The 23,879-nt window shown below is 47.9% G+C and overlaps 2 protein-coding genes across 2 annotated transcripts in view; one reads left to right on the plus strand and one right to left on the minus strand.

The window, feature by feature from the left end:
* The window catches only part of LOC119946962 (SLAM family member 5-like), a 40,553-nt gene extending 25,975 nt beyond the window's left edge, over window positions 1–14,578 (minus strand). Inside the window, exons 1-5 of the mRNA XM_038768442.1 lie at window positions 14,550–14,578; window positions 14,069–14,125; window positions 12,543–12,647; window positions 5,519–5,615; window positions 3,066–3,107 (exon numbers count right to left, since the gene is read on the minus strand). Coding sequence (XP_038624370.1) covers window positions 3,066–3,107; window positions 5,519–5,615; window positions 12,543–12,647; window positions 14,069–14,125; window positions 14,550–14,578 — 330 coding nt within the window. The remainder of the gene's footprint in view (window positions 1–3,065; window positions 3,108–5,518; window positions 5,616–12,542; window positions 12,648–14,068; window positions 14,126–14,549) is intronic.
* CD48 (CD48 molecule) lies at window positions 14,577–23,592 on the plus strand. Its single transcript, XM_038768444.1, has 4 exons — window positions 14,577–14,640; window positions 18,765–19,076; window positions 21,562–21,822; window positions 23,404–23,592. Exons 1-4 carry the CDS (start codon window positions 14,577–14,579, stop codon window positions 23,484–23,486), a joined length of 720 nt encoding a protein of 239 aa, XP_038624372.1. The 3' UTR covers window positions 23,487–23,592.
* The last annotated feature ends 287 nt before the right edge of the window (window positions 23,593–23,879 follow it).

Here is a 23,879-nt window from a genome sequence, read left to right on the forward strand (position 1 = left end):
ACAGAAGGTGTCCCTCGCCCCCGTGCCAATCCAATTAGGTATGGAAGAGGGAGAGGGCAGAGATTGGGTAAACTGAGGCCGGAAGCTGGAACGGCATAGGAGCACCGGTGAAAAATCCCTGCGGCCTCTGGACTTCTAGGCAGAGGATGGAGACTTGCAGCGGAGGCCGGCTCTGCCTGCACCAAGTGAGGAGCCCTGGGATTGGGAAGTGTCCCATCCCACTGGATGTTCATGGGGCTGGAAGCCAGGTGCTTCACCATGAGTATGTAACGAAATGAATGGATTCCTCCCAAATGGAAAATCCTCATGGATGGGAGCTAGGGGCTTCCACCATGGGTGTATAACTCAAGTGGATTCCTCCTGAGTGGGAAGTGCGCGTGAGTGCAAACTGTAAGGGAATTCTGCTTGGGTGGGACCTGGGGGTTCTGCCACGAGCCCACTGTTGGGTAGGGACTGTCTCTATATGTTGCCAACTTGTACTTCCCAAGCACTTAGTACAGTGCTCTGCACACAGTAAGCGCTCAATAACTATGATTGATGATGATGATCAATCATACTGAGCCCCTTCCCTCCTCTCCCCCTCATCCCCCTCTCCATCCCCCCATCTTACCTCCTTCCCTTCCCCACAGCACCTGTATGTATGTATATATGTTTGTACATATTTATTACTCTATTTATTTATTTACTTGTACATATCTATTCTATTTATTTTATTTTGTTAGTATGTTTGGTTTTGTTCTCTGTCTCCCCCTTTTAGACTGTGAGCCCACTGTTGGGCAGGGACTGTCTCTATATGTTGCCAATTTGTACTTCCCAAGCACTTAGTACAGTGCTCTGCACACAGTAAGCGCTCAATAAATACGATTGATGATGATGATGATGATGATGATGATGAGTACTGTATATGTGGTTCCTCCCGTTAGGGAAGCTCTAATATTACTAATTGATTACATTTTTCCTGAGAGGGAAGTTCAATCCACTGCGCCTAAAAAATTACATAATTCAATTGGCCTCGCGGAATAAATTTTACATAAAACTCAGGCTTTCTGCCCCCCACCCGCCCTCGTCTCGCCACGCCGATTACTGAACGAACCTGTCTCCCTGGATGACGGATGACAGGTGGATACAAGCCAACTGGGTTGGACACAGTCCCTGTCCCACGGAGGGTTCACAGTCTCAAGCCCCATTTTACAGTGGAGGTAACTGAGGCACAAAGAAGGGAAATGACTTGCCCAAGGTCACCCAGCAGAAAATTGGCGGAGTGGGGATTTGAACCCATGACCTTGTGGACTCCCAGGCTCGGGGGTCTGTCCACTAGACCATAGGGATCCTTGAGTAGACTGTAAATTTGCTGTGGGCAGGGAACGTGTCTGCCTCCCAAGTGCTTAGTACAGTGCTCTGCACACAATAAGCACTCAGTAAACTCCATTGATTGATTATATCTTGAACTTCCTCTAGACTGTAAGCTCGCTGTGGGCAGGGAACCTTTTTTAATAGTATTTATTCATTCATTCAATCATATTTATTGAGCACTTACCATGTGCAGGGCACTGTACTAAGCTCTTGGAAGACTAGAATACAACAATAAACAGACCTCTTACTACGTGCCAGGCACTGTTCTAAACGCTGGGGTAGATCTAAGCTAATCAGGTTAGACACAGTCCCTGTGCCACATGGGGCTCACAGTCTTCATCCCCATTTTACAGATGAGGGAACTGAGGCCCAGAAGGGAAGTGACTTGGCCAAGGTCACTCAGCAGACAAGTGGCAGAGCAGGGACTAGAGCCCAGGTCCTTCCAACTCCCAAGGCTGTGCCATATCCACGCTGCTTCTCTACCAACTGTTCCGACGCTTAGTATAGTGCTCTGGCACATAGTAAGCGCTCAGTAAACCCCATGGATGATGATGATAATTCCCTTACTGATCCCTGGATTGACAGGGATCCTTGAACAGATTGTAAGCTAGTTGTGGGCAGGAAACGTGTTCACCAGCTCTGGTCCATTTCTATATTGCCCTTTCCCGAGCGCCTAGGACAGTGCTCGGCGCACAGTAAGCGCTCGATAAATATGATGACTGATTGACGGCAACAGATTCAAGCCAACAGGAAGTGAAAACGTCAAGAGGATATGAAAACGAATCCCAGGTATTTTAGATATCTACACTTTGCGTCGCTGGGGCTCAGAAACCACGGTTTCTTTTCCCTTATACCAAATATCTTGTATATCTTATCTATTCTCATTATGAATTGTGAATTCCGAAAGCAAATTCCTCTTGGAGAAGTGAAAAACGAGTGTTACAGAGATTTATTTCACACACTAAATGCTATCTGTAATTTATTTATCTATCTATATCGATGTCTGTCTCCCTCTCTAATTTATTTATTCATATTCATGTCTGTCTCCCTCTGGACCGTAAACTCGTTGCGGGCAGGGAACGTGTCTGTTTATTGTTATATTGTGCTCTCCCAAGCGCTAAGTACAGTGCTGTGCGCACACTATGCACTCGATAAATACTATTGAGTGAATGAATGAGAAACGGTGGGTAGGATGGGAGGTGGGGGTGGTAGGGGAGAAAAGTTTAGGAGGGTGAGGAGAGGGGAGAAATTAGGATCTATCAGCCATATGCAATAATAATAATAATAATGGCATTTATTAAGCACTTACTATGTGCACAGCACTGTTCTAAGCGCTGGGGAGGTTACAAGATGATCAGGTGGTCCCACAGGGGGCTCACAGTCTTAATCCCCATTTTACAGATGAGATAACTGAGGCACAGAGAAGTTAAGGGACTGGCCCAAAGTCACACAGCTGACAATTGGCAGAGCCGGGATTCAAACCCATGACCTCTGACTCAAGCCCGTGCCCTTTCCGCCGAGCCACGCTGTTTCTCAGCACTGAGTATGCAATGCTCGTTGCCTCTTTATGCTCGAGAGGGGAGGAGGTTCACGCGCAATCAATCAATGGTATTTATTGAGCGCTTACCGTGTGCAGAGCACTGTATTGGGCACTTGACAGAGTACAATAAAACAGAGTTGGCAGATATGCTCCCTGCCCACAATGAGCTTACAATCTTGAGGAATCGGTCAATCAACACATTAGTCAGCGAGGCCTAATGGAAAGAGCCCGGGCCTGTGAGTCTGAGAACTTGAGTTCTAATCCCACCTCTGCCACTTGCCTGCTGAGTGGTCTTGGGCAAGTCACTTCACTTCTCTGTGCCTCAGTTGCCCCATCTGTAAAATGGGAATTGAGACTGTAAGCCCCATGAGGGACAACCTGATAACCTTGTAACCTCCCCAGCACTTAGAACAGTGCTTTGCACATAGTAAGTGCTTAATAAATGCCATTATTATTATTATTATTCACTATTATTCTCTGTGCCTCAGTTTCCTCAACCTAGATGGTGAGGCCCAGGTGGAGCAGAGATTGTGTCCAACCTGATTAGCTACCCCTGCGCTTAGTACAGTGCCTGGCATGTAGGGAGCGTTGAACAAGAACCATATAAAAATAGACCATGTTTCCGTACTACGTCTCTCCTCACTGCAAGATTGGAAGTCCTCTCCCAAAGTGTTCAGTAAATACAGTAAATGTGAGAAGCAGCATGGCTTAGTGGAAAGAGCACGGTCTTAGGAGTCAGAGGTCGTGGGTTCTAATTGCAGCTCCACCACTTGTCAGCAGTGTGACTTTGGGCAAGTCACTTCACTTCTCTGTGCCTCAGTTACCTCAATTAAAATGGGGATGCAGACTGTGATCCCCATGTGGGACAACCTGAATGTCTTGTATCTACCTCCACACTTAGAACAGTGCTGGGCACATAGTAAGCGCTGAACAAATACCATCATCATCATTATTATTACGATTGATTGATTGATAGACAGATTAGTCCTCCTCTCCGCTCTTCCTTTTCCTCTTCAGGAGGATGGAGTGGTGGAACTTTACAGGTGTAACCTTAATTTGTTTATTTCTATTAATGTCTCTCTCCCCCTCTAGATGGTAAGCTCAATATGGGCATTCATTCATTCAATCGTATTTATTGAGTGCTGACTGTGTGCAGAGCACTGTACTAAGCGCTTGGGAAGTACAAGTTATGATACAGTATTTTCCTCCAAAAGTTATGTATTTCTTTTACTCATTCATTAATTCGATCACATTTATTGAGCACTTACTGTGTGCAGAGCACTGTACTAAGCGCTTGGGAAGTACAATCCAGCCATAAAGAGAGACAATCCCTGCCCACAACGGGTTTACAGTCTTAATGTCTCTCTCCCCATCTAGACTATAAGCCCGCTGTGGGCAGGGAATGTGTCTACCCACTCTGTTATTTCGTCCCTTCTCAAGAGCTTAGAACAGCACTCTGCACACAGTAAGCACTCAATAAGTACGATTGATTGATTAATTGGGACCTGATCAATTAGACTAGTGAATTGCAGAACTTGGAGCCAAACACAGGAGCTGGGGGGCATGTGGGAGGTGGGAAGGAGGTTGGGGGGCTTTCTCTGGGTTCAGATTTTGTGCATGTTTATTTCCCCAAACTCTAAGGTCATTATGGGCAGGCAGCACGTCTGCCAACTCTGTCATATCGTACTCTTCCAAAGGCTCACTACAGTGCTCTGCACACGTAAGCGCTCAAGAAATGGCATCAATTGGTGGATTGATTGATTAATTAATTGAGGGGTCCCAGCCTGGCTGGAAATAGCTGAGAAATGCGGGGAGCCCCCCGAGCCGCTTTGGGGAAATCTTGGATTCTGTTCCTTTAATGTCTCTCTGTTCCCTTTCCCTGCTCGGAACTCAGGCAAAAGGGAAGATGGAGGAGATGTTTCCTCTTTCTTTCTCTTTAACTTCCCTCCCTCTCCCCTTTCCCGGATTTCCCAATCCCCAGCCCAAGGACCCTAGGGCTAACCCCGATTTGGCCTCGATTTTTCCATCGGTCCAATGGGGGAAGCCATCTCGGGGAGAGAGGCAGTGGGAGGGAAGGAAGAAAAGAGAGGAAGAGAACCGGGAGTCAGGAGACCCAGGTTCGAGGCCCGGCCCTGCCCGACCTGCTGTGTGACCTCAGACAATTCGCCGAACCTCTCTGGGCCTTAGTCTCCCCAGTCTGGAAATTAGGGATAAATTCCCACTCACCCTCTCTCTCTCAGAGGATGAAAGTCCAGGGCAGGGGGATTGTCAGCATGATCTAGTGGATAGAGTACAGATCTGGGAGACAGAAGGTCATGAGTTCTGATCTCTGGCTCCGCCACTTGTCTGCTGTGTGACCTTGTGAGAGTCACTCCACTTCTCTGGGCCTCAGTTACCTTATCTGGAAAACGAATTGAGACTATGAGCCCCACAAGGGACGGGGACTGTGTCCAACTCGATTTGCTTGTATCCACCCTAGTGCTTAGTACAGAGCCTGATAGTAAGTGCTTAACAAATACCATCATTATTATTATTATTAATGATAAAGGGCACCAAGCTGAGCATGCTGAGGGGAGTGAAGGGGACAGGGAGGGAGGGGGAAGTTTGTGGTGGGGGGACACACACCTCGTAGCCAGGGGATTGCTGTAATGTCAAGATGAGGGACACCACATCCGATTGTGCTGAGAGGAATGAAGGGGGCTGGGGGAGGGGGGTCTTCATGCTGAGGGGATCGCCGTAATGTCACAAAGAGGGGCACCACAACTGAACGGGCTGAGGGGAATGAGAAAGGGGGGGTTACACCTCCTGCTGAGGGACTTGCCATGATGTCACGATGAGGGGCACCACAAACTAGCGTGCTGAGGAGAATGAAGGAGGCAGGGAGAAAGTTGGCAGGGGGGAACAGGATGGGGGGTGACCCCACCCACCCTCCCACGCTTCCTCTTTTCTTGGGCTAAAAGAAAACCCAGGGCATGAGCAGGCCTAAATGGCTACTGAGAGACGGCCTTGCTGACCAATTCTCCCCAGCCGGCCCATCGACTGAACGGTGGTTCAGTATACATATATATATATATATATATATATATATATATATATATATATATATATATATGTTTGTTCGTATTTATTACTCTATTTTACTTGTACATATCTATTCTATTTATTTTATTTTGTTAATATGTTTGGTTTTGTTCTCTGTCTCCCCCTTCTAGACTGTGAGCCCACTGTTGGGTAGGGACTGTCTCTATATGTTGCCAACTTGTACTTCCCAAGCGCTTAGAACGGTGCTCTGCACACAGTAAGCACTCAATAAACACGATTGATTGATTAAATGCGACTGAATGAATGAAGTGACTTACCCAAGGTCACACAGGGGGCCAGTGAATGTTAAGGCATTACCACTATTAAGTAGGATCTTGACTGATTCCATCGATTGGTGGATTGGAGAGATACAGCCTCCCTGGTAAGACTTTTTTTTTTTTTTGACTTTGTACTGAGGTGAACAGGTGGATCTTTTTTTTTTATTGTTACTATGACTTCTACTACTAATACTATTAATAATAGCAAAATCATTGGTTAAACCATTTACTTCCTAATAATAATGGTGGTATTTGTTAAGCACTTAATCTATGCCAAGCACTGACGTGGCTTAGTGGAAAGAGCCCGGGCTTGGGAGTCAGAGGATGTGGGTTCTAATCCTCTGTCGCTTGTCTGCTGTGTGACCTAGGGCAAGCTCCTTCTGTGCCTCAATCAATCGTATTTATTGAGTGCTTACTGTGTGCAGAGCACTGTACTAAGCGCTTGGGAAGGACAAGTTGGCAACATATAAAGTCCCTACCCAACAATGGGCCTCAGTTACCTCATCTGTAAAATGGGGATTAAAACTGTGAGCCCCAGGTGGGTCAACCTGATTACCCTGTATCTCCCCCAGTACTTAGAACAGTGCTTGGCACATAGTAAGTGCTTAACAAATACTAACATTATTATTATTATTATTATTACTAAGCACTGGGGTGAGGTTGGATCCACATGGGGCTCACGTTCTTCATCCCCATTTTACAGATGAGGTAACCAAGGCCCCGAGAAGTGACTCGCCCAAGGTTACGCAACAAATAGAAGAGCTGGGATTAGAACCCAGGCTCTATCCACTAGGTAGAGCTGCTTTATTGCTGATTGATTGATGCCCATATCTGTCATTTATTGATTTCTATTAATGTCTGTCTCCCCCTCTAGACAGTAAGCTAGTTGCGGGCAGGGAATGTGTCTGTTTTATTGTTATAATGTGCTCTCCCAAGCGCTCATTACAGTGCTCTGCACATAGGAAGCGCTCAACAAATATGAGTGACAGACAGGAGACGCAGAGATTCGGATAGATTCAGTCTGACCCCTGGTGGTCTCCACCGCTCTGTGCACCCTTAGTGGCTAGAGTCCGGGCCTGGGAGTCGGAAGGTCGTGGGTTCTAATCATCATCATCATCATCATCAATCGTATTTATTGAGCGCTTACTGTATGCAGAGCACTGTACTAAGCGCTTGGGAAGTCCAAGTTGGTAACATATAGAGACAGTCCCTACCCAACAGCGGGCTCACAGTCTAAAAGGGGGAGACAGAGAACAAAACCAAACATACTAACAAAATAAAATAAATAGAATAGATATGTACAAGTAAAATAAATAAATAAATAAATACAGTAATAAATATGCACAGACATATATACATATATACAGGTGCTGTAGGGAAGGGAAGGAGGTAAGATGGGGGGATGGAGAGGGGGATGAGGGGTAGAGGAAGGAAGGGGCTCAGTCTGGGAAGGCCTCCTGGAGGAGGTGAGCTCTCAGTAGGGCCTTGAAGGGAGGAAGAGAGCTAGCTTGGCGGATGGGCAGAGGGAGGGCATTCCAGGCCCGGGGGATGACGTGGGCCGGGGGTCGATGGCGGGACAGGTGAGATACAAACTATTAAGTGCTGGAGTAGGGTGGGCCTGTTAAGGGGGGTCAGGGAGCAGAGATACCTGGGGAGAGGAGCGAACAGTCAACTAGCAGGGGAGGGCGGAGTAGGTGCGAATGAGGTTGTCGTTAATGTAACATGGTGCTAACAAGGGCCTTGTAATCCCGCTTCCGCCACATAATAATAATGATGACGGTATTTGTTAAGTGCTTACTATGTGCCAAGCACTGTTCTAAACACTGGGGTAGATACAAGGTCATCAGGTTGTCCCACGTGGGGCTCTCAGGCTTCATCTTGATGTCTGCCCGCCACCTAAAACTCAACATGTCCAAGACTGAGCTCCTTGTCTTCCCTCCCAAACCCTGCCCTCTCCCTGACTTTCCCATCTCTGTTGACGGCACTACCATCCTTCCCGTCTCACAAGCCCGCAACCTTGGTGTCCTCCTCGACTCTGCTCTCTCATTCACCCCTCACATCCAAGCCGTCACCAAAACCTGCCGGTCTCAGCTCCGCAATGTTGCCAAGATCCGCCCTTTCCTCTCCATCCATACCGCTACCCTGCTCGTTCAAGTTCTCATTCTATCCCGTCTGGACTACTGCATCAGCCTTCTCTCTGATCTCCCATCCTCGTGTCTCTCCCCACTTCAATCCATACTTCATGCTGCTGCCCGGATTGTCTTTGTCCAGAAACGCTCTGGGTATGTTACTCCCCTCCTCAAAAATTTCCAGTGGCTACCAATCAATCTGCGCATCAGGCAGAAACTCCTCACCCTGGGCTTCAAGGCTGTCCATCACCTCGCCCCCTCCTACCTCACCTCCCTTCTCTCCTTCTCCAGCCCAGCCCGCACCCTCCTCTCCTTTGCCTCTAAGCTCCTCACCGTTAGGCCTCATTCTCGCCTGTCCCGCCATCGACCCCCGGCCCACGTCCTCCCCCGGACCTGGAATGTCCTCCCTCTGCCCATCCGCCGAGCTAGCTCTCTTCCTCCCTTCAAGGCCCTACTGAGAGCTCACCTCCTCCAGGAGGCCTTCCCAGACTGAGCCCCTTCCTTCCTCTCCCCCTCGTCCCCCTCTCCATCCCCTCCATCCTACCTCCTTCCCTTCCCCACAGCACCTGTATATATGTATATATGTCTGTACATATTTATTACTCTATTTATTTATTTATTTATTTATTTATTTTACTTGTACATAGCTATTCTATTTATTTTATTTTGTTAGTATGTTTGGTTTTGTTCTCTGTCTCCCCCTTTTAGACTGTGAGCCCACTGTTGGGTAGGGGCTCTCTCTATATGTTGCCAACTTGTACTTCCCAAGCGCTTAGTACAGTGCTCTGCACACAGTAAGCGCTCAATAAGTACGATTGATTGATTGATTGATTGATCCCCATCTTACTGATGAGGTAACTGAGGCACAGATAAATTAAGTGACTTGCCCTTAGTCACACAGCTGACAAGTGGCGGAGCCGGGTTTAGAACCCACGACCTCTGATTCCCAAGCCCGGGCTCCTGCCACTAAGCCATGCTGCTCATGTCTGCTGTGTGACCTTGGGTAAGTCACTTCACTTCTCTGGGCCTCAGTTCCCTCATCTGGAAAATAGGGATAAAGAGTGGGAGCTCTGTGTAGGACAGGGACTGTATCCAACCTAACTTGTATCTACCCCGGCGCTTAGTACAGTGCTTGGCACAGAGCGCTTAACAAGTACCATAGTTAGTATTATTGTTATTGTTACAAGCTCAGTCCCCGGGGGAGACAGTGTTGCCTAGTGGAAAGTGCACGGGGAGGGCCCCAAGAGACGTGGGTTCTAATGCTGCCACTTGCCAGCTCTGTGCTCTGGGCCTCAGTTTCCTCATCCTGAAAATGGGGATCCAATAGGGAAGCATCTTGGCCTAGTGACTAGAACCTGAGCCTCCGGGTCAGAAGATCATGGTTTCTAATCCTGGCTCTGCCACTCGTCTACTGTGTGACCTTGGGCAAGTCACCTAACTTCTCTGGGCCTCAGTTACCTCATCTGTTAAATGGGGATGAAGCCTGTTAGCCCCACGTGGGACAACCTGTTCACCTTGTATCCCCCCCAGCACTTAGAACTGTGCTTGTCACACATTATTACATAGTAAGCGCTTAACAAATACCACAATTACTATTAATAAAAAGTAAGCGTTTCAGAAATACCACACCTGCAGGGGGTGGGGGTGCCTAAGGGATGTCACTTTAATGTGAGCCCCATGTGGGACGGGGACTGTGTCCAACCTAATTTGCTTGTATCCACCCCAGTGCTTAGAACAGTGCCTGGCACATAGTAAGCACTTAACAAATGCCACAATTATTATTATCATTATTATAATTATTATTTAACCCTTTTATAAAAAGCACAAGATTGCAGTTGCCTATGATGTGTATTAATAATAATAGCATTTATTAAGCGCTTACTATGTGCAAAGTACTGTTCTAAGCGCTGGGAAGGTTACAAGGTGATCAGGTTGTCCCACGTGGGGCTCACAGTCTTAATCCCCATTTTACAGATGAGGGAACTGAGGCACAGAGAAGTTAAGTAAATTGCCCAAAGTCACACAGCTGACAACTGGTGGAGCCAGGATTTGAACCCATGACCTCTGACTCCAAAGCCCGGGCTCTTTCCACTGTGCCACGCTGCTTCCCCAGGCAGTTTCTGGTGTGTCAAGCTCTACGGGAGGTAGGGAAGACCCATAACTCGGAGGGATAACATGACAGAAGAGCAAAAATAGATAACCAGTTTGACAAAGCAAGATAACCATTGAAGCTGCATGGTCTAGTGGAAACTGCCCCGCCCTGGGAGTCAGAGGACCTGGGTTCTAATCCCAGCTCTGCCCCTTGTCTGCTGTGTGAACTTGGGCAAATCATTTCGCTTCTCCGTGCCTCAGTTCCCTCATCTGTACAATGGGGATTAAGACTGTGAATCCCATGGGGGACAGGGACTGTGTCCAACCTGATTATCTTGGGTAAGTCACTTCCCTTCTCTGGGCCTCAGTTACCTCTTCTGTTAAATGGGGGTTGAGACTGATAGCCCCATGAGGGATAGGGACTGTATTCATCTCAATTTGCTTGTATCCACCCCAGTGCTTAGTACAGTGCTTGGCACACAGTAAGCACTTAACAAGTACCACAATTATTATTATTATTATTATTATCTGCCTCAGCACTTAAAACAATGCCTGGCACACAGTAAGCACTTAACAGATACCACAATTATTATTATTATTATTACCTGCCTCAGTGCTTAGAACAGTGCTTAGCTGGCACATAGTAAGCACTTAACAAACACCCCTATTATTATTATTATTAGCGGGAGTCGGAGGACCTGGTTTCTACTCTCCACTCTGCCGCTTGTCTGCTGTGTGACCTAGGGCAAGTCACTTCACTTCTCTGTGCCTCAGTTCCCTTCTCTGCAGAATGGGGATTCAGTCCCTATTCTCTCTCCTACTTAGACTGTGAGCCTCATGTGGGATCTGGTGACCTCCTATCTATCCCACACTTAGTACAGTGCTTAACACAATGATGATTATTATTAATGACCAGCTGGACATTAATAAATGGACAGTTCTGGGAAGGTAGGGCCTTCAGGCTTCTCCTTCTTCCTCTTCATATCCTGAAGACGATCCCTCTTTCCCGGCTTCAAAGCCTTATCGAAGGCCCATCTCCTCCAAGAGGCCTTCCCTGACTAAGCCCTCCTTTCCTTTTCTCCCACTCCCTTCTGTGTCGCCCTTGCACTTGGATTTGCTCCCTTTCTTCACTCCTCCCTCAGCCCCACAGTACTCACGTTCACATCCATCGTTTACTTATTAGTATAATGTCTATCTCTCTCGGCTATTCTATTCTATTCTATTTATTTTGTTTTGTTAATATGTTTTGTTTGGTTCTCTGTCTCCCCCTTGTAGACTGTGAGCCCACTGTTGGGTAGGGACCGTCTCTATATGTTGCCAACTTGTACTTCCCATGCGCTTAGTACAATGCTGTGCACACAGTAAACGCTCAATAAATACGATTGATTGATTGATAAACTCGTTTTGGTCAGGGAACGTGTCAACCAAGTCTTATATTACCCTTTTCTAAGTCCTTAGTGCAGCATCCTGCACACGGTAAACACTCAATCGCTACGACTGATGGATTGATGGATTTAGCGTGGCTCAGTGGAAAAGAGCCCGGGTTTTGGAGTCAGAGGTCATGGGTTCAAATCCCAGCTCCGCCACATGTCTGCTGTGTGACCTTGGGCAAGTCACTTAACTTCTCTGAGCCTCAGTTACCTCCTCTGTAAAATGGGGATTAAGACCGTGAGCCCCACGTGGGACAACTTGATCACCTTGTATCCACCCCCAGCACTCAGAACAGTGCTCTGCACATAGTAAGCACTTAACAAATGCCATTATTATTATTATTATTATTATTGATTCAGGTCATCCATCTTCCCAGGGGGCTCTTCCGGGCCCTCTACCTCTGAAAACCTGCTGAGCAGGACTGCAGGGGCCCTCGCCTTCCTCACCTTGGCCCTCTCCTGACTCTCCCACCCCTCCCCACTCTCCCATCCAGCCCACTGATTCGGTGAAAATTCTGAATTTTCACCACCCGGAGAGGCTGGATGAAGAGGGGGCGTCCAGAGGGATTGGGTCATGGGGAGGGGGAGTAGGGGAGAGAGGAGAGAAAAACGGGGGGAGAGACAGAGATGGAGAACTCACATCTGGTTGTTCTCTTCGTCCCCCTCCTCCTTCTTCTTCCCTCCTCTGCTTAGCTCGGGGGAGGGAGGTTGAGGGGGGGGTCTCTGCTTGCCCCGGGCCGTTGGGCTGAGCACGGGGCAGGCCAGAGGGGGTGAGAAGAGCCCAGTCTCCTTGGCGTGGGACTAGAGCTGCCTCCTTTTTTTTCCTCAGAACCTTTCCCGCCCAATTTCTTCCACAAGGCTTCTGAGAGAGTTGAACAAGGCCTGAATTCTGAGGAATTCCCTCCCTTCCTCCCTCCCTCCTTCATCACATCCACCAAACTAGCTCTCTTCCCCTCTTCAAAGCCCTACTGAGAGCTCACCTCCTCCAGGAGGCCTTTGCAGACTGAGCCCCCCCTTTCCTCTGCTCTTCCTCCCTTTCCCGCCCAATTTCTTCCACAAGGCTTCTGCGAGAGTTGCACAAGGCCTGAATTCTGAGGAATTCCCTCCCTTCCTCCCTCCCTCCTTCATCACATCCACCAAACTAGCTCTCTTCCCCTCTTCAAAGCACTACTGAGAGCTCACCTCCTCCAGGAGGCCTTCCCAGACTGAGCCCCCCCCTTTCCTCTGTTCTTCCTCCCTTTCCCACCCAATTTCTTCCACAAGGCTTCTGAGAGAGTTGCACAAGGCTTCTGAGCGCCCCCCTTTCCTCTGCTCTTCCTCTCTTTCCCACCCAATTTCTTCCACAAGGCTTCCGAGAGAGTTGCACAAGGCCTGAATTCTGAGGAATTCCCTCCCTTCCTCCCTCCCTCCTTCATCACATCCACCAAACTAGCTCTCTTCCCCTCTTCAAAGCCCTACTGAGAGCTCACCTCCTCCAGGAGGCCTTCCCAGACTGAGCCCCCCCCCCTTTCCTCTGCTCTTCCTCCCTTTCCCGCCCAATTTCTTCCACAAGGCTTCTGCGAGAGTTGCACAAGGCCTGAATTCTGAGGAATTCCCTCCCTTCCTCCCTCCCTCCTTCATCACATCCACCAAACTAGCTCTCTTCCCCTCTTCAAAGCCCTACTGAGAGCTCACCTCCTCCAGGAGGCCTTCCCAGACTGAGCCCCCCCTTCCCTCTGCTCTTCCTCCCCTCTCCATAGCCCACTCCCTCCTTCTGCCCTACCCCCTTCCCCTCTCCACAGCACTTGTGTATATTTGTACATATTTTTTACTCTATTTTATTAATGATGTGTATAAATCTATAATTCTGTTTATCTATTTTGATGATATTGACCCCTGGCCACTTGTTTTGTTTTGTTTTCTGTCTCCCCCTTCTAGACTGTGAGCCCATTGTTGGGTAGGGACTGTCTCCATCTGTTGCCAAATTGTACTTTCCAAGTGCTTAGTTTAGTGCTCAGCACACAGTAAGCGCTTAATAAATATGATTGAATGAATGCAGGGGGGGGGGGGGGGGCTCCGCTCGCCGCGGGCCCTTGGGCTGAACACGGGGCAGGCCGGAGGGGGTGAGAAGAGTCCAGTCTCCTTGGTGTGGGACCAGAGCCTCCTTCTTTTTTTTTTCCTCAGTACCTTTCCCACACAATTTCTTCTACAAGCCTTCTGAGAGAGTTGCGCGAGGACTGGATTCTGAGGAGGGCAGGATGTGGTTTGCGAGACGTCAGTTCCCGGCTCTGCCTCGAGTGTCATGAAGCCAATTGGGCGGCCACCTCTGGGGGTCTGATCTGGACACCCCCAGACCCTCCCACCCCTCAGATTGGGACACAGGAGGGTGTGGGTCCTGTTGGTTCTCTCACACAGGCCGTGAGGTTTGAATGCTTTTCACTTCCTGTAGGCCCAACGCTGAAAGTTATAACTGTTTCTAAGCGGAAGGGTCTTAGACCTCCTTTTGTCTCCCTCCCTCTTGCCTCACCCACAGCAGTGGAAGAAGAGGAAGAGGAAGGTGGATGGCGGCAAAGTGGGTGCTATCTGAGGGAGCACAGAGTTGGCCAGCCCCTGAGGTGCTCAGCTAAGCGGTCCGAAAAACGGGCAGGGTGATTCTGTGGCCACTGACCCTCCCAGCCCTGCAGGTGAAAGTGCCATGTTCCACAGGGGGCTGTTATGGTCGTCGTCGCTGCTGCTTCTGACCTGGAGCATCTCAGGAGGTGCCGTAAGCCCCCTCCTCCCCTGGGGCCCTGGCGGGTGTCTTTCTAGAAAACGGGGTGGACCGTTGGAGAGGAAGGAAGTTGGGGGGCGGTGATGGAAAGGATCACTTTTTGAGGCCCACGTCTCTGGGGCTCAAATGGGGTCTCGGGGGCAGGGAGGGAGGGATGGGTGGGTGGGCGTTCCTTTGCGGGGACCGGGCCCCGACCCTCAAGCTGACCCCACCCCAGACGCCCCCCCCGCCCCCTGAAGCAGATTCATTGTAGTGATTGATTTGTTATTTGTAGTGATTGATTTTGATCTTGATCCATTCTGTCTGTGCGTTTCCTCTGAGAGCCCCATGTGGGATCGGGACAGTGTCTGATCTCTGTCTCCCCCTTTTAGACTGTGAGCCCACTGTTGGGTAGGGACTGTCTCTATATGTTGCCAATTTGTACTTCCCAAGCGCTTAGTACAGTGCTCTGCACACAGTAAGCGCTCAGTAAATACGATTGATGATGATGATGATGATGATGATGATGATGATGATCTGATGACCTTGTTTCTACCTCAGCGCTTAGTACAGTGCTTGGCACATGGTAAGCGCTAAACAAATAGACAAACAATGTGGCCAACTGGATGGAGCCTGGCTCCAGGAGTCAGAGGATCTAGGTTGTGGCATCTGTTAAGCATTTTCTATGTGCTAAACACTATAGTAAGCACTGCAATATTATTAGAATTATTATTATTATTATTATGGTATTTGTTAAGTGCTTACTAAGTGCGAGGCACTGTACTAAGTGCCGGGGTGGATACCCCACACATCCAAACCATCACCAAAATCTGCTGGTCTCACCTTCATAACATCGCCAAGATCCGCCCTTTCGTTTCCATCCAAATTGCTGCCTTGTTGGTACAGTCTCTCATCCTATCCCGACTGGATTACTGCATCAGCCTCCTTTCTGATCTCCCATCCTCCTGTCTCTCCCCCTTTCACTCTATACTTCACCCTGCCGCCCGGATTATCTTTCTACAATATATGTACATATTCATAATTCTATTCTTTTATTAATGATGTGTATATATCTATAATTCTATTTATTTCTATTGATGCTATTGATGCCTGTTTAGTTGTTTTGTTGTCTGCCTCCCCTCTTCTAGACTGTGAGCCCGTTGTAAGCAGGGATTGTCTCTACTGGTTGCTGAATTGTACTTCCCAAGCGCTTAGTAAGGTGCTCTGCGTGCAGTAAGCGCTCAATAAATATGATTGAATGAATATAAGCAAACCAAGTTGGACACAGTCCCTGCCCCACCCGGGGCTCACAGTCTCAATCCCCATTTTACAGATGAGGTAAATGAGGCACAGAGAAATTAAGCGACTTGACCAAGGTCACACAGCACACAAGAGGTGGAAATGAGATTAGAACCCAGGACCTTCTGATTCCCAGGCCCGGACTCTAGCCACTAGTCCAATAGATACTATATAGTCAGATCATATACTATATATACTATATACTATATGCTATATAGTCAGATCAGATTATTTTGTTAGTATGTTTGGTTTTGTTCTCTGTCTCCCCCTTTTAGACTGTGAGCCCACTGTTGGGTAGGGACCGTCTCTATATGTTGCCAACTTGTACTTCCCAAGCACTTAGTACAGTGCTCTGCACACAGTACTAAGCACTCAATAAATATGATTGATTGATTGATTGATTGATCACGCACAGTCCCTGTCCCACATGGGGCTCACAGTCTAAGTAGGAGGGATAATAATAATAATAATAATGTTGGTATTTAAGCGCTTACTATGTGCCGAGCACTCTTCTAAGGCCTGGGGTAATACAAGGTAATCAGCTTATCCCATGCGGGGTTCACAGTCTTCATCCCCATTTTACAGATGAGGGAACTGAGGCCCAGAGAAGTGAAGTGACTTGCCCAAGGTCACACAGCTGACAAGCGGTGGAGTCAGGATTAGAACCCACGACCTCTGGCTCCCCAGCCTATGCTCTTTCCACTGAGCCACGCTGCTAACGGGTATCGAACCCCCATTTTACAAATGAGGAAACTGAAGCCCAGAGAAGTTAAGTGACTCGACCAAGGTCACCCAGCAGGCAAGTGGTGAAGCCAGTATTAGAATGCAGTTCTTCTGGCTCCCAGGGACCGGCTTTTTCCATTAATCAATCAATCAATCAATCGTATTTATTGAACGCTTACTGTGTGCAGAGCACTGGACTAAGCGCTTGGGAAGTACAAGTTGGCAACATATAGAGACAGTCCCTACCCAACAGTGGGCTCACAGTCTAAAAGGGGGAGACAGAGAACAAAACCAAACATACTAACAAAATAAAATAAATAGAATAGGTATGTACAAGTAAAATAAATCAATCAATAAATAGAGTAATAAATATGTACAAAACCATTAGCCATGCTGCTTCTCACTTTGCCCTGTCCCCTGTTAAGAGTGAAAGCTCTCTAAGGGCAGGAGAAGGGCATTTTCTTTCTGTTGGGAGCTGGGGATGTGAGAACCATCTCTGTTGTGTTTTACCCCCCCAAGCGCTTAGTACAGTGCCCTGCAAACAGCAAGCGTTCAATAAATACCATTGATTGACTGAGTTTTTGTTAAACCATTTATTGTGTGCCAGGCACTTTACTAAGCTCTGTAGTAAATCCAAGCTAATCAAGCCGGGCACAGTTCCGGTCCCACGTGGGGCTCACGGTCTCAATCCCCATTTTCCAGAGGAGGCGACTGAGGCCCAGAGAAGTGGCGTGACTTGTCCGAGGTCACACAGCAGACAGGTGGCAGAACTGGGATTAAAACCCAGGTCCTTCCGACTCCCAGGGCCGGGCTCTATCCAGTTTATTATATTGTCCTCTCCCAAGTGCTTAGTACAGTGCTTTGCACACAGTAAGCACTCAATAAGTACGATGGAATGAGTGAATGAATAGACCACAATGCTTCCCATCGATTGATTGATTTCCGTGTTCCCTCCCGGTCTCTTGGTAAACAACCCAGCACACTCTGTAGGCTCTCAGGAAATCAATCAATCAATCAATCGTATTTATTGAGCGCTTACTGTGTGCAGAGCACTGTACTAAGCGCTTGGGAAGTACAAGTTGGCAACATATACAAGTTGGCAACATATAATTTGATAAGAGCGGAGGGTCGGAAAGTAGGCCTCGGTAAGCAGATTTCGTTTTTTGTTTGTTTTTGATGGCATTTGTTAAGCACTTACTTGGGAAGCAGCATGGGCTTTGGAGTCGGAGGTTGTGGGTTCTAATCCTGCTCCGCCCCTTGTCTGCTGCGTGACCTTGGGCAAGTCACTTCACTTCTCTGGGCCTCAGTTACCTCATCTGGAAGATGGGGATTGAGCGCGAGCCTCGTGTGGGGCAGGGACTGTGTCCACCTGATTACCTTGTATCTATGCCAGTGCTTAGAACAGTGCTTGGCACATAGTAAGAGTTTAACAAATACCATAATAATAATAATATACATGTAATAATAATGGTGTTTGTTAAGTGGTACCATGTGTTAAGTGCTGTTCTAAGGCACTTTTAGACTGTGAGCCCACTGTTGGGTAGGGACTGTCTCTATATGTTGCCAACTTGTACTTCCCAAGCGCTTAGTACAGTGCTCTGCACACAGTAAGCGCTCAATAAATACGATTGACTGATTGATTGATTCTAAGCACTGGGGTAGATACAAGGTAATCAGGTTGTCCCATGTGGGGCTCACAGTCTTAATCCCCATTTTACAGATGAGGGAATGGAGGCCCAGAGAAGTTAAGCGACTTGCCCAAGGTCACACAGCAGACAAGTGGCGGAGGCAGGATTAGAACCCATGACTTTCAGACTCCCAGGCGCATGTTCTATCCACTACACCATGCTGCTTCTCATTATTATTATTATTTTGTGCCAGGCACTGTTCTAAACGCTGGAGTGGATACAAGATAACCAAGTAGGACACAGTCCCTGTCCCACATGGTGCTCACAGTCTAAATACCCCATTTTCCAGATGAGGGAACTGAGGCACAAGAGAAGTGAAGTGACTCGCTCAAGGCCACCCAGCAGAGAAGTGGCAGAATCGGGATTAGAACCCAGGTTCTCCTGATTCCCATGCACTAGGCCATGCTGTTTCTCCTCTCCACAGGTTTATCGACTTCGGACGTGGTGGGACTAGTCAATGGATCGGTGCTCCTGGAATCCCCTGAGGAACTCCCCGAACAATACCAAGATATTGTCTGGGACTTCAACAGCACCTGGGAAATCCTAGAGTGGAAAAATAATGGGGGCGGGAAAGTGAAAATCTTTCCGCACTTCAACAACCGGATCAGGTTCTCCCAGAGCAATGGCTCCTTGTGGCTGACCGGTCTACAGAAGGAAGACAGCGGACAGTACGGTCTCAAGGTGACACACATGAACAATGTTCAGAACCGCTGGATGCTCAAGCTGAGGGTGTATGGTAAGAGAGCCCGATAGGGCCCGGCCGAGGTTGCGGGGTGGGGGGAAACTGAGGCCTGATGGAGGGGGGAGGGGGAGATGTCGGTCTCTCGCTTTGGGGTTCTCCTGTGGGAATTTCAGCCTCCAAACCCACCCGATCCACACTGCTTCCTTTATTCATCCCCCCTTCCCATCCCCACAGCACTTACGTCCACGTCTGTCGTTTAATAATAATAATAATAAGAAGAATTACGGTATTTGTTAAGTGCTTACTATGTGCCATTCATTCATTCAGTTGTGTTTATTGAGCGCTTACCGTGTGCAGAGCACTGTACTAAGTGCTTGGAAAGTACAATTCAACAACAAAGAGGGACGATCCCTACCCAACAACAGGCTCACGGCCTAGAAGGGGGGAATGATGATGGCACTTGTTAAGTGCTTACTATGCGCCAAGCACTGGGGTACGTACAAGGTAAGCAGGTTGTCCCTCCCACATGGGGCTCACACAGTCAATCCCCATTTTACAGATGAGTCTGCTGAGGCCCCGAGAAGCGAAGTGGCCTGCCCAGGGTCACACAGCAGACAAGTAGAGGAGCCGGGATTATGCTCTCTCCACTAAGCCATGCTTCTTCTCCAATAATTATGGCATTTGTTAAATGCTTACTATATGCCAGGCACTATACTAAGCGCTGGGGTGGGTACAAGCAAATTGGGTTGGCTACGGTCCCTGTCCCACATGGGGCTCACAGTCTCAATCCCCATTTTCCAGATGGGAGAACTGAGGCACGGAGAAGTGAAGTGAATTGCCCAAGATCACACAGCAGACAAGTGGCAGAGCTGGGATTCGAACCCACACCCTCTGACTCCCAAGCCTGGGCTCTTTCTGCTAAGTCCTGCTGCTTCTCAATAAATACGATTGAATGAATGAATGAATGAACTGCAAACTCACCACTATCAATCCATCAATCAATTTGATTTATCGAGTGCCTACTCTGTGCTGAGCACTGTACTAAGCACTTGGGAGAGAGCACTATAATAATAAAATAGATATATTCTCTGCCCACAATGAATTTACAGGCTAAACTAGATTGTGGCTCAATCAGTGGTACATATTGAGTGCTTACTGCGTGCTGAGCGCTGGACTAAGTGCTTTGAGAGTTCAATAGGATATTTACTGAGCGCTATGTGCAGAGTACTGTACCAAGCGCTTGGGAGAGGGCAATATAACAGAGTTGACCCGCACGTTTACTCACCCACAACGAGTTTACAGTCTAGAGGAAGTTCAAGCTTTAATCAGTGGTATTTACTGAGCGCCTACCTTGTGCAGAGCGCTGGACTAAGTGCTTGGGAGAGGAGACTACAACAGAGTCGGTCGACACATCCCCTGTCATTCATTTATTCATTCAATCCCATTTATTGAGCGTTTATTGTGTGCAATCAATCAATCGTATTTATTGAGCGCTTACTGTGTGCAGAGCACTGTACTAAGCGCTTGGGAAGTACAAGTTGGCAACATATAGAGACAGTCCCTACCCAACAGTGGGCTCACAGTCTAGAAGGGGGAGACAGAGAACAAAACCAAACATACTAACAAAATAAAATAAATAGAATAGATATGTACGAGTTAAATAAATAAATAAATAAACAGAGTAATAAATATGTACAAACATATATACATATATACAGGTGCTGTGGGGAAGGGAAGGAGGTGTGCAGAGCACAGTACTAAGTGCTTGGGAAGTGTAATTAGTACAGTGCTCTGCACACAGTAAGCACTCAATAAATACATTTGAATGAATGTAATTCAGAAACGAAAAGAGACAATCCCAGCCCACACCGGGGCTCACAGTCTGGAAGAGGGGAGACAGACATCAAAATAATAATAATAATTATAATGGTATTTGTTAAGCACTTACTATGTGCCAAGCATTGTTCTAAGCACTGGGGTAGATACAAGGTAATGAGGTTGCTCCATGTGGGGCTCACGGCCTTAACCCCCATTTTGCCAATGAGGTAGCTGAGGCCCAGAGAAGTGAAGTGACTTACCCAAAGTCACACAGCTGATGAGTGGCGGAGCCAGGACTAGAACCCATGACCTCTGAGTCCCAAGCCCGGACTCTTTCCACTAAGTCACGCTGCTTCCCGGCATCAATATAAATAAATAGAATTATAGATATGGACACATCAAAACAAGTAAATAGGCATCAATAGAAATAAATAGAATTATCGATATGTACATGTATACCCAAGTGCTGTGGGGCGGGGGTGGAAGCAAAGGGAGCAAGTTGGGGAGACGCAGAGGGGAGGGGGGGCCAAGGAAAACAACAAGCTTACAGTCCAGAGAGGTGAAGTGACTTGCCCAGGGTCACGCACTACAGGTAAGTGAGGGGTGCTTAGTACAGTGCTCTGCACATAGTAAGCGCTCAATAAATGCGATTGATGATGATGACCTCTTTGTCTGCCTCTCCCCCCGCCCCTCCGCACTTCCCTTCCTTCCTTCCCACCAGACAAAGTGAGTAATGTCACCGTGGAGGTCATCAACCGGACCAGGATGGATGGGAAGTGCCATTTCGTTCTGGAATGCCAGACCGGAACTCCGGGACCACTCAACTTCTATTGGCGATTCAACAGCTCCTTTTTTCTGGGCAACTGGATCCTCAACGGCACAAAGGAGCCCCAGGGACGGACTGTCTGCTACACCTGCCGGGCCGAAAACCCCGGCAGCTCGGCCGAGAACAAGACCTGCTTTCCAGATTCCTGCATTCCAGGTGAGGTGTGGGGAAGGATCCCGTCTGAGGAGGTGGAGCTCCCAGAAGCAGCCTGGCCGGTCCTGGGAATCAGGTGACCTGGGTTCAACTCCTGGCTCTACCACTTTCTTTTTCTTTCACGGTATTCGTTAAGCGCTTACTATGGGCCAGGCACTGTATCAAGAGCTTAGGTAGATCCCAACTAATTAGGATGGACCCGATCCCTGTCCCACATGGGGCTCACAGTCTTCACCCCCATTTTACAGATGAGGGAACTGAGGACCTTGGGCGGGTCTCTTCCCATCTCTGTGCCTCGGCTACCTCATCTTAAACCGGACTGAGTATGTTGGATCTACCCAGCGCTTGGTGATGCAGAAGGGAGTGGGAGAAGAGGAAAAATGAGGGCTTAGTCGGGGAAGGCTATTATAACAGATTTGGGAGACGCGTTCCCTGCCCGCAAGGAGCTTACGGTCTAGAGGGGAAGACGGACATTGAAACCAATGAAGGATATTGGTGTAAGTGCTGTGGGGCTCAGAGTGGGGTGACTATAACAGGTGCCTACAAATCCAAGCGTAAGGGTGAGGCGGAAGAGAGAGGATGTAGGGGTGGTGAGGGTTTAAGTCAGGGAAGGCCTCTTGGAGGAGGAGTGATTACAGGAGGATTCCAATCCGCTGCCAGCACCGCGTTCCGGCCTAGCGGCTAGAGTTCGGGCCTGCGAGCCAGAAGGACCTGGGTTCTAATCCTGACTCCACCACTTGTCTGCTGTGTGACCTCGGATGAGTCCTTTCACTTCTCTGTGCCTCAGTTACCTCATCTGGAAAATGGGGATTGAGACTGGGAGTCCTATGTGGGACAGGGACTGGGCCCAACCCGATTATCTTGTATCCACCCTGGTGTTTAGTACAGTGCTAGACACATAGTAAGTGCTTAACAAGTACCATTATTATTATCATTGTTATTATTCATTCATTCATTCAATCAAATTATCATTTCCTGTGTTATCCTAGTCTGATCTGAGTCATCCTCAGGGCCATTCCCCCAACCCCTGAAAAGCCCTCCCCCATTTCTTCGAAACCTCAGGGCTGCCCACTTCCTCCAAAAATTTATTTTTGGATTTATTTACTGCTCTATTTTATTATGAATAATAAACATAAACAACAAATAAAGATTACTCTATTTTACTTGTACATATTTACTTATTTTTATTTTGTTAATGATGTGCATTTAGCTTTAATTCTATTTGTTCTGAGGACTTGACACCTGTCCCCGTGTTTTGTTTTGTTGTCTATCTCCCCCTTCTAGACCGTGAGCCCACGGTTGGGTAGGGAACGTCTCTTTATGTTGCCAACTTGTACTTCCCAAGCGCTTAGTACAGTGCTCTGCACACAGCAAGTGCTCAACAAATACGATTGAATGAATGAAAAAGACTTCTCACGTGGATGAGAGAAGCTTGTAGCCGGCTGCAGGTTCACAATACATACCCCTGATCGCTCAATCGATTATCAGCGATATTTGCAGAGCATTTACTGTGTGCGGAGCGCCGTTCTAAGGGGTTGGGAGAGTACGACAGAACAGATATCGATGGGTTTCTTCTTCTGACAGGTTCTACCTCTGAAGTCGGTTGCTCCTCATGGCTGGTCATGCTGATTCCCACAGTCCTCGGCCTCCTCTTCTCTCACCACTAGCTGCCATCAACGCCGGGTTGAAGTCCCACTTACCGGAGAGTGGCGGAGAAACAAGGGGGCTCAGAGACGCTTGGAAGAGTGGAGTACGGCAATAAACAGACATTTAAGGGGCCATCATTCATTCACTCACACTTCATTCAGTCATTCAATCGTATTTATTTAGTGCTTACTGGGTGTAGAGCACCATACTAAGTACGGGGTGCAGGGCACCATACTAAGCACTTGAAAAGTCCAATTCAGCAACAGATAGAGACAATCCCTACCCAACAAAGGGCTCACAGTCTAGAAAGGGGGAAACAGGCATCAAAACAAGTCATCAATGTATATTATAGATTATATATTATAGATATATAGATAGAATTATAGATGTATGCACATCATTAATAAAAATAA

This window comes from Tachyglossus aculeatus, chromosome Y4 (assembly GCF_015852505.1).
Source record: "Tachyglossus aculeatus isolate mTacAcu1 chromosome Y4, mTacAcu1.pri, whole genome shotgun sequence".
In the NCBI taxonomy this organism is placed as follows: Eukaryota; Metazoa; Chordata; class Mammalia; order Monotremata; family Tachyglossidae; genus Tachyglossus; species Tachyglossus aculeatus.